The sequence below is a fragment of the Anguilla anguilla genome, chromosome 5, assembly GCF_013347855.1.
Source record: "Anguilla anguilla isolate fAngAng1 chromosome 5, fAngAng1.pri, whole genome shotgun sequence".
Lineage (NCBI taxonomy): Eukaryota > Metazoa > Chordata > Actinopteri > Anguilliformes > Anguillidae > Anguilla > Anguilla anguilla.
The window spans coordinates 30,534,842-30,550,457 of record NC_049205.1 but is presented as its reverse complement, the minus strand read 5'-3'; the positions used below and the strand labels follow the sequence as shown (position 1 = coordinate 30,550,457).

The following is a 15,616-nucleotide window of genomic DNA, read 5'->3' as shown; positions in this document are numbered from 1 at the left end:
ACATTACATTAAAGGCATTACATTACATTAAAGGCATTTAGCAGATGCTCTTTTCCAGAGCAACTTACACAACCTTTTTAATTAGCATTTACATTGTATCCATTTATACAGCTGGATATGTACTGCAGGTTAAGTACCTTGCTCAAGGGTACAATGGCAGTGTCCTACCGTGGAATCGAACCTATAACCTTATGATTACAAAACCAGTTCCTTACCCATCATACTACACTGATGCCCATAAGTTAAGTCAATTAGGGTATTGACTTTATTTCCATAAGAGGTCATTTCAAAATAATCATCATTAGGAAAGAGGATTACCTAGAAATACTGAAGCAACACCTGCAGCTAGAAAGTTAAAACTTGGTTGCAACTGAGTCTTCCAGCAGGACAATGATCCTAAGCATACCTCCAAAGTTGTAACAAAATGGTTTAAAGACAACAAAGTGAAAGTATTGGAGTAGCCATCAAAAAAACTGAAAAAGCATGTCAGAGCAAGGAGGCCCACAAACCTGACTGAGATACACCAGTTCTGCCCAGAGGAATGGGCAAAAATTCTGGCAAAGTATTGTGAGAAGCTTGTGGAAAGCTACCCCAAGCGTTTTATTCAAGGAATTGGAATTCTGATATGGTGAATTAAAGCTGAAATAAAACCATCTCTAATCAGTTGTTTTAAAATGAACTCTGATGTAAACAAAGTAGATGCCCTAATTGACTTTCCAAAAGAAACATATGGTAACATGAAATGTGCGGAGTTGTGAAAAACTGAATTTGAATATCTTCAGCCTAGGTGTATGTAAACGTTTGCCCTCAAACTGTATGAGGTAGATAATTAACACAGGAGAATTAATAAGAAACACCCAACATCATTACAGATTTATTGTTATCTTTTAGTTGTGAGGCTTATATACAAAGCTTCATTTAGTTTCTCAACCTTGAATCATCGCAAGCATCACAGTAGAGACCAACTGCCAGTTGCTGAGGTGGCCCCTGTAATTATCTGCCCAGTACAATTTCAGGACATAAAACCAACATTTTTTTTTTCTGTACATGTAGCTAGAATGAAACATTAGATGAAAAAAACAGCATTTATGTCAAAGCTTTCATTGCTTCTTTGGAATATATTGCTATGGAATATAAAACACAAAACCTGTATATATATATATATATATATATATATATATATATATATAAAGATGTCATATATATGTTATGTTAATTTAATATTGTACCTGAGAAATTACAAATTTAATGCAACATTTTGAAATTGAATGAATTTACATAATATCATATTTTAATTATGTAGCTGTTTTAGGGCATGCTGTTCTGAAGCACTCACATTAGTGTAATGATGTGCTCATCGGTCAGGTCACAGTGAAGTTCTGTCCCTGAGCGTTAAGCAGGGGCGTCCCTGTCTCATCATGGAACAATGCCTCCTCCGGTTAATCAGCCACCTGTAGTTTTCCTAGACCAGCTCTCTATTAAGTGTGCTCCCCAACACAATGACTGTCCAGCTGGTAGCACTGTGTCACAGCATGCACTTCTGAGGTGAATGCATGCTTGTCTGCATACTGCCGGACAGTGAAACTGTCCAATAAACAAGACTCATTGTCCTGAATTAGAAGATCTATAAAATACTTTTAAAAGTATAAAATTCAATATTTTTAATTGGAAAAAGAAATCCAATTTATAACTTATTTCTGTTCAAACCATAACTACCCTTCGCCCTCATGTAAATTCTGGTTTGCAGAGGAATCTTGTGGCTGATGGGAAATAACAACAAACATACTTGTAGTCAAGTTAAGGAGGAGAACCAGGGGTTGGTAATCTCTGTGTGGCTGGTTTTGCAATTCTACCCTGAAGGTGAAGGACTACATTTTGTTGCAGTAATGAAGAATTTCAAAATGGTCAGTCTATTACTATGACATTTAGCATAATACTCCCGACAAGCAGGTAAGGAATAACAATTCTTATAATCCTGCAGCTTTAATAAATATATATCAGTTATTACTAGAGTTTTTTTGTCTATAAGTACTGATAATTGTTTAGGAAGCATTTTAGGGACAGAAAGGCCCATTTGAGCATCATTGTATTTTAGTCACAAGGATATTCATTTATGTTCTGCCTCACTAACTTTCACAGTGACACAAATGAGGAATTCAGCTTGTTTAGTGACAAGTAATGAGTTTTGTTTTGCTTGATATCAAATTTACTTCACAGTCAAACTGTTGAAATAGAGGTTCCTCAGGATTCCTGATTACATAGGTGTAAATATACCAGATATTCTTTTGTGTCAAGGGAATTATGATTCCTTAGCCAGGAGGCAAGCACAGCTTTCTGATCTACCACTGCTGTCCCAATCTCTTCTGGTGGAAACCTAGAGTAGACTATACTTCTCAATAAATGCAAACAAGAAAAAATATACTTTTGTAATTGTAATATACTGTTTTGTCGTAAAAATATCCCTTTTTAGAGTCGTGGGTAGAAAATAGATACAAGTCACTCTTTAAGAATGTTGTGACGTAAATATATTTTTAAACATAGTTCAAAGACTTGACATCATAACAGAACCACATTGTGATAATGCTTTTGTATTCACTGGCTGAATACAAGGGTGTGCACTGAATGGCAAAAAATCCGGTCAAGCGGGTTTTCAGGTGACTTCAGGTGTTCCCCACCCACTTCCTGTCCCCATGCACCTCTTTGTCTAATAGGCTGGCTCTGTTTCTGTGGTGACAGCGCTCATCTATTTCACACCTGCTCTCGCACGACAACAGAGAACCTACCCATTTCCTGCTTCAGGTACGTGGCTTGTATTTTCTCTATGTAGTGTAGTGATAACATTTTAAACTTTTCATTTATGCTTCCACTTCAAACTAGGGAAACTAAATGATTTCAATATCCATCCTCCGGAAATATAAAAAGATTGCTTGCCGGTTGTCTGGTAAATCAATCTGCTGAACTCACTTTAGTTATCAGAGAATGCTGGTGCCATGTCAGAGGTATATGTTTTGGTAGAAATACAAAATGGATCAATATAGAAAGAATGGCTTTTTTTGGAAAAATTCATAAGAACTGTCAAGAAAGAACTATTTAGAAAATACATTATGGAACTTCTCAGGTATTTTTCTCAGTATTGTTCTCATTCTGTAAAATCACAGAAAAGTATATATGGTTGCCTGAGCAATTGTATGTAGCATAGAGAGGTTTTTTGGGAAGGAGTCTCTATTTGGAGTGAATCATTTTAAGTGAGAATGGACAGAGGGGTTATTGTCTAGATGAAAGTGGATTATTGCTCATGTATCAAGTTTTCTCTTCCCCTCTTTGACTGTAATAAGACCAACTATACGCAAAAGGCCTTGATGAAACTTCACAATATGAGTATAATGTGTCACATTGTGAAATGTGCCAATCCTTGAAAATGTCTTTATGTTAGATTTTTTTGTTCAGGAAACAACCCCAAAATGTTCTTGCAAATATTACAGGCTGATGACTATGCCCTCAAAATTTGGTCCAAGACACTATTAGATTGCTTTGCTTCCTCATTTGTCATGACTTTATAAAATCGTTCATATATTATCTATGATTTTAGTCGAATTTTTACTATACTCTGCTTATGGATATGACAGCAGCTCCTCACATGGGAAAATGCTTCTTTCTGGTGGCAAGTTTCCATATCCACAACACCATGCTGTGACCTTAAACAGATACTACATAACAAAAGAAGTGAACTACATATTAATAGTGTATACACACACAAACACACACACACACACATTGTGAGAGAGAGAGAACATTGTTTTTATTTTCAAGTTTTATATATGGAACTCTATTTTATGTGACTGATCAAATAAATGGCCAAAGAAAGATAATTTGGTCTGAGGCCACGGTATTTTCTATAACACTCACTGACACAAGACGTTTACTATAGAAACAGATACAGGGAAGATGTCTAAGCGAGAGTGGGAATACAATCTGAAATCAGACTCCTCCTATTTATAAGCCATATGCCATAAAAAAACAACCTCCGTGATGAAAGGACCTGTTTATCCTGTTTCAGGGGAAACACGAATCCTTTAAAATGTGTTTAACTTGAAAATGGTTACAGAACACAGCTGAGACAATGGTATTGAATTCACAACTCACAAAAAGCTGTAGCCTGATTCATTTGTTCACTTAGCCTTAACATCTGCACTTTTTATAACATAATGAGTATTTTCTCATCGAAGTCTGCCTCCAGGCTTTCAAATCACAAAGCACTATATTGTATTTAATCTGAGAAACAACCTCAAGTAACTAAGACGTATTTAATTCTTCATTCCTTATGACACAGGTTTTCACCTGTAGGTGAACAACATTCCGTTGTCTTGGTCTGAATGCATGTTTAATGTATTACACACCTTCAGGCATCGTGTTCTAAATATAGAGACCCTGTATCCTAAACTAGAAAGAAAAGTACAAAACCTCATTCTGGAGCACAATCATAATACAAATGCTGTGTCATATAAATAATAAATGTCAAACACATGACACGTTGCTTTAAGCAATATTAATAAAATGAGATGATTGCTAGATTGTGATATGAGGAGAGAAACTAAAGGAACATAACTCATAAAAATGCAGAAAACGAGTGGCAGTTCAGCATAAAAGTCTTGCCTCTGTAACATTGTCAGAATAGCCAGGCCAGTTACACATGTCATGCTTCTTATAAGTCATGTGGCAGTTGAAGTTGTACACACCCTTTAAATTTGGAAGGAGTCCACACTCCAGATCGCACTGTTGCATGAAGTTCTTTTATAAAAACATTCACCATGAGAACTGCATTAGTGTTTAAGAGACAAGAAGTTCTCTTAAAATGTTTTGTCTTTTGGCAGCTTACATCAGACATGATATTACAAGCGTTTGTCCACATTAGCATTCACATCTAACCAATACACTAATGATTTATCTCATGTTGTATAAATAAATACAGCACTGGTATACCTGAAATTACACTTGCAGCTAAGCAGCTACAATGAAAGCTTAAAAATAATAATTATTGATATCAGCACTTGCAGTAAAAATGACCAGAAGCTAAAATATTCTGAGTTAGTCTTTCACAAACCAGGATAGATATATTAACTTTCAATATAAATAATTATGATAAGCAGTACCTTGGTTAAATACCAAGCCTTTACACTTTACATATTATCATACTTTTACGTTGAAATCTGAAGCACATCAGTAACAACTGTTCTCACACCAGGGTAACAAATCAGTCACATATTATTCAAATCTGCAATGTATCTTCAATTCTATAACCATTACATGACAAAATGATATCCCATTTCAGTTCCTCATTGTTTTCATTTTTCATACAGAATATTAAAAGCCATGGACCTGCACTTAAGATTGACCACTCTGCTGGTCCTGATGCTCCAAGCTTTGAATGGAGTGCGACTCCAGAATTCTACAGAATTTCCACAGAATTTCTACAGAAACATCAATGACACTGACACACCAACAACCAGTGTAGGTAGCAACACCTTGGATGTGAATACAAACACCGCAAAGCAGGACAAAATGACAAACGAGGCTTTCCAAGAAGTCCCAATGCTGAACTCCACCACTCCAGGTGTGATGGAAAATGCAATTGATAGTCTCCCAGCCTCTACGACCAATGGTGCAGCTGGGAACCCCATCACGGCTTCACCAGACATCCTGTTATCTTCAACCAACGATACATCTGTCACCTCGGGGAGCAACAGCACTGGACCATGGGATACTGGTCTGCCTGAAGTGTCTAATGCCACCATATCGAGCCCCCCGACCACCACCACCACCACCACCACCACCACCAAGGGCTGGGCCAGCAATGGCACAGCAGATGCACCTAACGTCACTGTGACAGTTATACCTGAGAGCCAGGATTATACCTCTTCCACAACAGAGCACATCCCTGGGCCACCCCAAGTTAATTCCACCTCCACCTCCACCACCACGATCACCAGCTCCACCTCCACCCCTACATCCACCACCAACACAACAAGCCTCAACACCAAAGTCAAGGCTGGGGATTCAGGGAACAACACAGAGAACAGAGGTGAGAGGGTAGAGACAGAACTGTCTGGAAACACAGCCATGCCAAGGGGCTCCTTTGTTTGTTACCTTCACAAAACAATAGTGATTTGCGTAACTTCATGAAATGAAGAGTTGGTACCTTCACACAAGTTCAGTTCATTTTTTATATGCAAATACAGCAAAACCTCAGAGATGTGAATACATTGGGAATTCAGGGTGTTTAGGCCACTAAAATGTTTGCAACAAAAGATTTTTTTTAATGTGAATTGGAATTAGTCTTCCAGCACTGTAGCCTTATTCTGAAACAGGATATTCTATTTTGTTATAAGCCTATACTGTACCTTACCTTCAGGTTAATAATCAGCAATCAAACAGAAGGTAATCCAGGCATCATTAAATGACATTAGAGTTTATTTTCTGTGCTGGCTGACATACATTTCATGCTCCCCACCCTCGGATACATGCAGAATCGAATGGAAATGATAAGTGGTTGATTGATTTGCAGGCCCTTCACTGGCAGTAAGAGCACATTTGCTTTCAGGAATACACTATATTTCCAAAAGTATGTGGACACCTGAACATTCCCATTATGTACTTGTTGAACATCTCATTCCAAATACAGGTGCATTAATATGGAGTTGGACCCCCCCCTTTGCTGCTGTAACAGCCTCCAGTCCATCACTTGCAGTTGGCATTCCAATTCTTCCCAAAGGTGTTTGATGGGGTAGAGGTCAGGGCTCTGCGCAAGCCAGTCTATTTCTTCCCCCACCAAACTCAGCAAACCATTTCTTAATGGACTTTTCTTTGTGCATAGGGGCACTTTCATGCTGAAACAAGAAAGGGCCTTCCCCAAACTGTTGCCACAAAGTTGGAAGCCCACAATTCTATAGAATGTCATTGTATGCTGTAGCATTAAGATTTCCCTTCACTGGAACCAAACCCTGGCCATTATTCTTCCTCCACTAAACTTTACAGTTAGCACAATTTGGGCCAGTACAGTTGGCACGCATTCTGCCAAACCCAGATTTGTCCATCAGACTGCCAGATAGTGAAGTGTGATTCATCAATCCAGAGAATGTGTTTCCACTGCTCCAGATTCCAATGCCGGTGTGCTTTACAGCACTCTAGCCGATGCTTGGCATTGCACATGGCATCTTAGGCTTGAGTACGGCTGCTTGGCTGTGGAAACCTATTTCATGAAGCTCTTGACGAACAGTTCTTGCGCTGACGTTGTTTCTAGAGGTAGTTTGGAACACTGTAGTGAGTGCTGCAACTGAGGACAGATGGTTTATACGCGCTACACACTTCAGCACTCGCCGGTCCCGCTCTGTCAGCTTGTGCGGCCTACCGCTTTGTGGCTAAGCGGCTGTTTCTCCTATACGTTCAAATTAACAGCACGTACACTTGACTGGGGCAGCAGGGCAGATATTAACTGAACTGACTTGGAAAAATGGCATCCTATGACAGTGCCATGTTGAAAGTCACTGAGCTCTTCAGTATGATCCATTCTATTGCCAATGTTTGTCAATGGAGATTGCATGCCTGTATGCTTGATTTTATGCACCTGTTAGCAATGTGTGTGCCTGAAATAGTCAAAACCACTCATTAGAAGAAGGAGTATGCACATACTTTTGGAAATGTAGTGTATTTGTGTGAAGGTAGGCATCTAGGAGAAAGGTATCATTTCACATATAAATGCTAGTGCTATAGGAAACCCCAGGATGCTTTTTATGTTGCATTTGAATATTAATCTTGATATATAGCTAACATTTCACACCAAGAAGTGTATTCTGTGATGGAATGGGTAGCCTTTAAACAAATAGTCAACATCAAAATAATGATTATCGAGCAAATATAGTTGGAATTGAGCTTCTCATCAATCTTCAGTAAGCAGAACATCAAGTTATACTTCCAGAGCATACTTTAGTCAAGCTTCCTTTATATTACCACTTATTTGAATTACAAATCTATTTCCATGCAACCTATATTGAAAGTTCCTGGTACCTCCCACAGTTTCTCAACGCTTGGACAATTCAGGCATCAGACCAATGGTTACCCTGTCTATAAAAGTCTCAGGAGAGAACAGTACAGTACAGTTGATTCTGCACCAAAATAAGCAAAAGGAGGTCAGTGATAATATTCTGCCTAGAACAGCATTTTTCTGCCCTACTAAGTATGTAGCGGAGGCCTGCAGTGACTGCACTGACGGTAGGCATTAAGTCTGAACTGTTTCAGAGAGTACTGGAAAAATAAAAGATTAAAGGCATTGATTAACTTTTTTATTTCAGGTTTCACGCACATTGACAGGAAGTCAAGGAATAACACTAACGCTTGGGGTGCAATTATCGGCACAGCTCTGGCAGTGGGGTTTGTGGGGTTTATCATTTACATCCTCCTGAAGAAGAAGAATGGACGACAGTTCATGCACAGGAAACTCATCGAGGATATGCCGTCGGAACCAGGTAGAATTAGGGGATGGGTTTGGTTTCTTCTGATTACCAGCCTCTAGTTAGTAATGATCACCACTCCTACCACTGGTTCTAGGAGGCCAAAATCTATCCAATCGTAGATGTAAAAAGCTCCATTTAAATTGTTTTATTTATGAGGTTCATGGGTACAAGTCTAAATTAGAATGGATACATTATTGGGCTTGGGAGAAAACCTTAGTGGCATGGGTTGACAAGTTCATTTATGTATTCTACTAGGAGTTTCTTTGTAAAGCTAAAAACCAAAAATGCTTCTGTATGCACGTGCATGTGTGTGCTCACCCATGTGCATGTAGTGACTAGGATCATGTAAGAAGATGAAAGTATGCATTTAGGACAGCTCCTGTTTACACAGCCATCTAATAATTTGACCCATTTTTGTTTCAATAAGAAGAACGCGTTTTCAGATTATGTAGCACAGAGCCCTTAAGGCGAGATTTAATCTTGCCCACCCCTCCCCCCCCTCCCCATACACACACACACACACACCCTGTCAGGCGCTCTTTTCCCTTTGTTGAGACACACAGCCACACAAAATCTTTCACAAACTGGTGATTATTCACTGGCTGAAATGAGATCCATGGTAACCAGAGTGAGGATTTCACCCATTTACAAAGAGGAAGTAGAATTCAAATGGCAGTAACTCATTTGCCTGAGGACACACCTGAAATCTGACTCTAAATCCTTAGTTGTGTTCTCCCTTTAAGGATCCCAATACATTGCACTTCCCTTTAAAAACTGGCAGTTAAACAATCAGCCAAGTAAATACCTGCTAACATATTCCAGTATTTAATCCTTACCAATTGAAATTATGTTTCCATAAGTTCCTCATAAAATGCTTTACCATGTTGACTTAATCTTTTCAGCTATGATTATATGTACTTATTTGGCTGCCGACTTACACAGCTTGTATTATAGCAGTATACTATAACTACTTATATACTCATGTACTTGCTTATATCCAAGTTAAACTATGCGGTCGCTCCCTACACTTGGAACTGTACTTCCCTCTAGGGTTTTCAACACACTTGTCCCTGGTTACAGTTATACACTTTGTTGTACGTCGCTCTGGATAAGAGCATCTGCCAAATGCCTGTAATGTAATGTTATATGATGTAATCTATGTAAGTATAAGTACATGAATATATATGTAAATATACTTATACTTACCTCCACTGACCACTATGCCACTCCTTTCCTGACATTTGTATGCTGTTTACATTTTTTTTATTTCTCTGACCCCCAGTTCTGAGACTGGACAACGGTGAGCCCTTGGACTTGAAATTTGATGGCTTGGCCTACTACAACCCTGGAGTCCAAGGAGACCACATTCAGATGACCAACTTTCCACAGGGACACAGGCACTGATGAACAGCCAGGCAAGCAGAGAGAGACTCCCACACGTCATACAGTAGTATGACAACGCAAGAGCTATTCATACTAGAAACTCTTCATCCTAACCATTTGCTTACATTGGGGGACACAGACACTATTCAGTAGAAGAAACTTTTTGTAAATCAAAACAAATCTGCCAAAGAATTACAATGAGAATTTTTTTCTGCATGAAATTAATGGGGGAAGCCTCTAAACATGGGATTAAATCTATCTATCTACCTGAATTAAATCAGATTTGACATATTTCTGTCAACCTTTTTATTTCATATTCTCTAGTATTCAATGACCTTTAACACTTAACACTTTAGCCGTAAGTTTTTTAGAAATGTCAAAAATATTATGGAGATATAATATATGATATAATGAACAAAATCAATGATTGCATGACTACAATTTTAAGCTTTAAATTAAAACAACTTGGTATCTGCAGTTCATGGCAAAGGGTGTTTCGACTTGGAGTGATTTAATTCATTCGGTCACAGAATGAGACTCTAGTACAGTTCTAATACAGAACATTGCAATAACATCCAGGCTATGATCAAGAACATGATGTTGAAAACCAGAAAAGTCTAAAATACAAGTGGCCCAAATATTTTAGTGGTAGCTGTAATCAATATGTTGTGGAATTGCAATATTTTTGTAAAAACTTCACTTCACAAATAAATTTGGATAAATATATCATTAAGAGAAATGGCTATTTTGAGAAATATTTTTTCTGGAAATTTTCCTTAATTGTCTCCTGCTATACGTGGTGTGCTTTAGAATCTGTGCATTTAATCATTTCAACAAGCATTTAGGACTGAAATTAAAGGGGTTATCTAGAAATTCACCACAAACTTTCCATTTAAAGTTTTCAGCAGATGAGCTTTGCAAATCTTCACGTAAACATACACCTCAATTAGTTAGTTTAGGTTATTTACATTCTGCCCACATTACTCAGCTTTGAGTTGGTTGCAATTATCCATATGGACCAACAGCTGGTAGCTTGTTGATCATTATTAACTGAAGCTGAAGAAGCTTACTGCCATTTCTTTAACAAGAACAAATGTGAACTGTACAATTTTCTCTACTTACCCCATATTGCCATGAAGATTGCAAAAAAAACAGTTCCGCCATTGTCAAAGAGATGGGTCACCTGGAAAAACACAAAGGGTGACCTTTACCAGTACAGGCCTCTAAGGTCACGTACACACTGCAGCTAAATACAATTGACACTCCTCATTGGAGTGCTTAATCCTGTTACGTTCACACGCAGTTTAGTTATGAAGGTTAGTGACAACCGTATTCTACAATTCAACTCACTATCTGAAAGTTTAGGTATTGACAACAATATCTGAGTGTGGATGTGGTTAGTCAGTGCAGTAGACCACACTAGAACTAGTTGTTAAGTGACATAGGCGCTACGCTCACTCCTATGCTGCTCCCTCCTCCTTCCTTATTCATTTGATAAAATGGCAGAGGGTAGATTAAAGTTAAGGTCAGATCAACAGACTTTATTTTTAATAAGTGTTTGGCTTGAGGACAGGACACAAAAGAAACAAGGTACAAAAAGAGGCCAGCTTCTTTTGTCTCTAAATCACTGAACTACATACTTGCAAACAGCGTACAGCTAACTAGCTAGCTATATGATTTTAAATTGGTTACAAATTTCGCTATCTGAGCTACCCGCAGCTGAAATTTAATCCTTGCATTAAAGACTTGTCAAGTTAAGTGTTGTTACAGTACTGTGTAGCCTATGACAATGTAAAGCATCATATTAATATTATTGATATTATTTATGCAATTTATTATCATGAAATTGCAGATAAACTGATGCCTCCAGTTAGTTGAGCAGTCAAGTGAACACAAAGTACTGTCAGACTGGGTATGGTTGCTGCCATCTTTGGTCTGAGGTAAACATTGCTATTCTACGTGATTACAGGTCCCATTCATACACATTCTACTCTGCTTTGCTGTAATGTGTACTATATATCAGTATTCAGTCTCATTAATGAATTTGGTAGTGACTCCCAAAAACTGCCAGTGTGTACGTGACCTAACAGAAACTGAAGAAAAGCATTGAAATTCGAGGTCTCAAGCAATGGAATGGTCTCTTGATAAAACTGCCACAGATGTAAATAAGCTTGGGAGATGAACAGAATTCATTACAGTTTGTGTGTTAGTAGGTATGTAAAGCCTATGAGAACAATGTATACTGCACAACCCACTGGGGTCATTTTATCCAGTTTTGTAAATATACTGCTTTACTCTCAATGAAAAATTCACATTTAACATTAAACATTTATTTTTTCAGGAGAATTCAAACTGAGGGATGGGTGATTGGTCATAATCCTTCCCCTCCCCTAACTGCTTTCTTAGCTGTAAAACACATAATTAAATTATTCCAAAATAGCTCTAATAGAGTTAAATCCTAAAACACAATTTCAGACTATTTACAGTGCAGAATTGAAAAGAAAATGGAGATAAAACATTGAATACTACATGCTGAAAGATGTTCAGTATTATTGGTCTTTGCTCCTGTAGAGAAGTAGACTGTACAGACATGCACACACAAGCCAATACATTTCCAGGAGCTATGTCAAACTACACACTATGTGCAACATTTGAATATTTTAAGTGTCATATAGTGTCATATATATGGACTATACTGTATATTTAATGCAGACCAATTCCAATGGTTGTATAATGAACTTGACTTTGATGCTGAATGAGTAAAATAGACTGCTCTTATTTTTTTAAATAATGTCTGAATATGCCAGCTGACAGTGAAAATGACCGTCTTTTCATTTGCCATATAATTAGCGCTCGTTACAGTACAGTACAGCTACAGTAATTTACCCTCAGGCAGTGCTTGGTTCAATATGCACTAAGATGAATATGCACTATTTGTTGAATGTTATACTAGTCTCCAAAAGCACAACATGGATGAAAGTGAGTTCTGTAAATAAAGTTATTTTTCTGCCATTGACGTTTCATTTTCATTTACATGTGATATTATTATTTATACTCCTACTTCATTCATAAGTATTCTTTATTCCAGGGTGGCTGGGTAGTTAGCAGTTTCAGAGTATTTGATTTAAATCATAGCCTCTGTAGCATTTATCAGCTTACTGTAAGAGAGCTATATGTTTCATGAATGTGCATAGGATTCCTGCTGTATATGAAGCTATCCTTCAACTTTGCACTGAGTACTTTTAAAGGATTTAAATTGCTGGATTAGAAGACAATATTTTTTAAGTTAAGACAAGACTATTCAAAACAGGTATAACTGGATTTCTGAGAATGAACAGGTTTCAAAATTTTTCTGACATCACCATGTATTTTGTCTCCAACGATTCAAGGGGGTTGTTTTGCTTTTGCTTATGCCTAGCCCTTAGTAAGAGAAACCTATTTTGTGATTCATTACAGTTTAAATAGTTTTGGGTTAATTGTCCACCTAACATTAAAACATGATCTGCATAAATGAGAAATAACTTCTCATTTTGGTATTCTTACTATAACCCCACCTATTTTATGCAAATTTAAATCAAATATCACATTTGATGATATATTATGAGCTGCTGGACTGGATAAGCTTCTAACCTGCCAATAATGGTCATGTACAAAATTAATTTGTATTATAATACAGAAAATATAGATTAGGGAGCAAAAGATTTTGGTCTGTATTCCATCCTTATCTTTTGGCATAGAAATAACCAGATACGTTAATATATCAAAAAAGATAAGAGGTTCAGTTTCTCTGTCAAAATTATGAAAAGGTAAACAAGTGAGAGAGTAATGGTGAGATTAAAAGCCTTTATGTTAACATGGCAATATGTAGGTTGCGATGTGTAGGTTGCATAGTTGCCATGTTAAAATAAAGGCTATTAATCTCACCATTAAGAGTGCCTAGGACCCCCACTTGTTAGCTATGTTTACCTTTTGATCACTTTTACTGACAAACTGAACCTCTTTTATTGATATATTTGCATTTCCTCTTCTTTCCAAAGAGAACCTTTTCGAATATTATTTTAATCTCTGCAGTGCTCCTCTAATATCTTTGAAATCTAGATGTGACTTTTCTTTTCCCAAGTTAAGACTCTTCACAATAACAAGTAGATCACCAAAAGATCACCAAATTCAACCCTGTGTCTGTGAAGAAAAAATAATTTGTATGTCAAAGTTAAGGACAAATTCTGAATCCAATCTTGGCCTGTTCTTCCTTACTCGAAAGCATCAATGACATTTTCCAGGAAATAAGTATTTGAAGTCGTCAGAGAATAATTTTGCAGTTTTTTAGTCACTAGTCATTTCGAAAAATTCCCGCTGTGTAGAGCTGTCTAACAACTGGCCAGTAAATGGTGCTCTAAAAATAAATGACTGATTAATTGGCTGAGTGATAACTTCCTCTAAAAAGCGGTATGGAGCGTGAAGGGCTTACCTTGGCATACACACAGCTGTTACTCAGAACCCAGAAACTGCAGTTTCCCTCACACATGGGACACATGATGATGGTGTTCGCCTCACAGATCTCCCTACTGACGATAAAGGACTGAGATGTACCTTTGTCACTTTATCCATTTTTTATTTCTTTATTCTTACAATGAGGTTAAACTAAGAACAATATTTACTTCTAGAATAAGGAAGGAACACTCAACAGCTTGCCAGATGTAAAGAAAGTAAGGCCTGCAAACAATGCAATAAAGAGAGAGAACACAGTAGAGATAGAGAGACAGATATCATGCAAGGGGGATGGCATGACTTTGTTTTGTTCAGTTTGCCTATTCCTACAAGATTCAGTAACAAAATAAATGTCTTTTGTTTTGAGAGTCAAAATGACTGGGATTGGTTTCAGGCCTTTAGGGCACAGGTCACAAGTCTGAGAAAAAGCGTGAGAGACCTAGTGTTCTTCTCACACTATAATTCTAAACCAAAGGTTTTCAAACTTGATCCTGGGGACCCACACTTTGTCATAGCCAATATGTTAATCAATTAAGCTCAAAATATGTCCTTATGTTTTAACATAGTTTTGTACTTTCACTTATTCCAACATAATGCAGGTTTTGCTCATTGCCATTTTCTCTGCCACTTCACTCTTATATTTTCGAAAACAATTCAGTTTCAGTGATCAGGTGACACACTTTCAGCAATTTTGACCCCAGTGATTTCACCAGTCATTCTGTAATTTAATCAACTGAAGAATTTAACCTATATTTTAAGGAATCATTTGTCATTCAGCACCTGAATGTAAGCATGTAATCATCTGACTTGATTAAAGGTCTTGGGATGTCAATATGGAATATTTATTCTTCATGGCACACAGCTATTTCTGACATAATGGCACCTTGAAAAGGTAAAATGTTTAGTAGAAATCACATGTCTAATTAAGAGCAACTGACAGCTTGTGACTGTTCAGAGTCGCAATGGTAGGAGGAAAAACCAGCATACACAGTGGGGCCCAGGTACAAGTTTGAAAACCTCTGCTTTTTACTTTTTGCATTCAAATCTGATTACTTTTTATTAGACAGGAAAAACACTATGGAGCACCTGTCATTTATGAAGAAGTAACTAAACCAAACAGCCATGCAATTCAATGGCCCATAGTAGACTATTAAACGACTCAGGGCACTATCAAGTTTCCTTCTAAAACACTAAATTTTAATTTAGTACACTACACTATATGATCTGATCAAGTATGG

The 15,616-nt window shown here is 37.4% G+C and overlaps 1 protein-coding gene across 3 annotated transcripts in view; it reads right to left on the bottom strand.

The window, feature by feature from the left end:
* ano3 (anoctamin 3) overlaps positions 1-15,616 on the bottom strand; it is a 107,091-nt gene that overhangs the window by 27,155 nt on the left and 64,320 nt on the right. For 2 of the 3 annotated variants that reach the window (XM_035418806.1, XM_035418804.1), the window contains exons 12-13: positions 14,359-14,455; positions 11,013-11,073 (exon numbers count right to left, since the gene is read on the bottom strand). In XM_035418806.1, coding sequence (XP_035274697.1) covers positions 11,013-11,073; positions 14,359-14,455 — 158 coding nt within the window. The remainder of the gene's footprint in view (positions 1-11,012; positions 11,074-14,358; positions 14,456-15,616) is intronic. The other variant, XM_035418805.1, reaches the window with a different exon arrangement.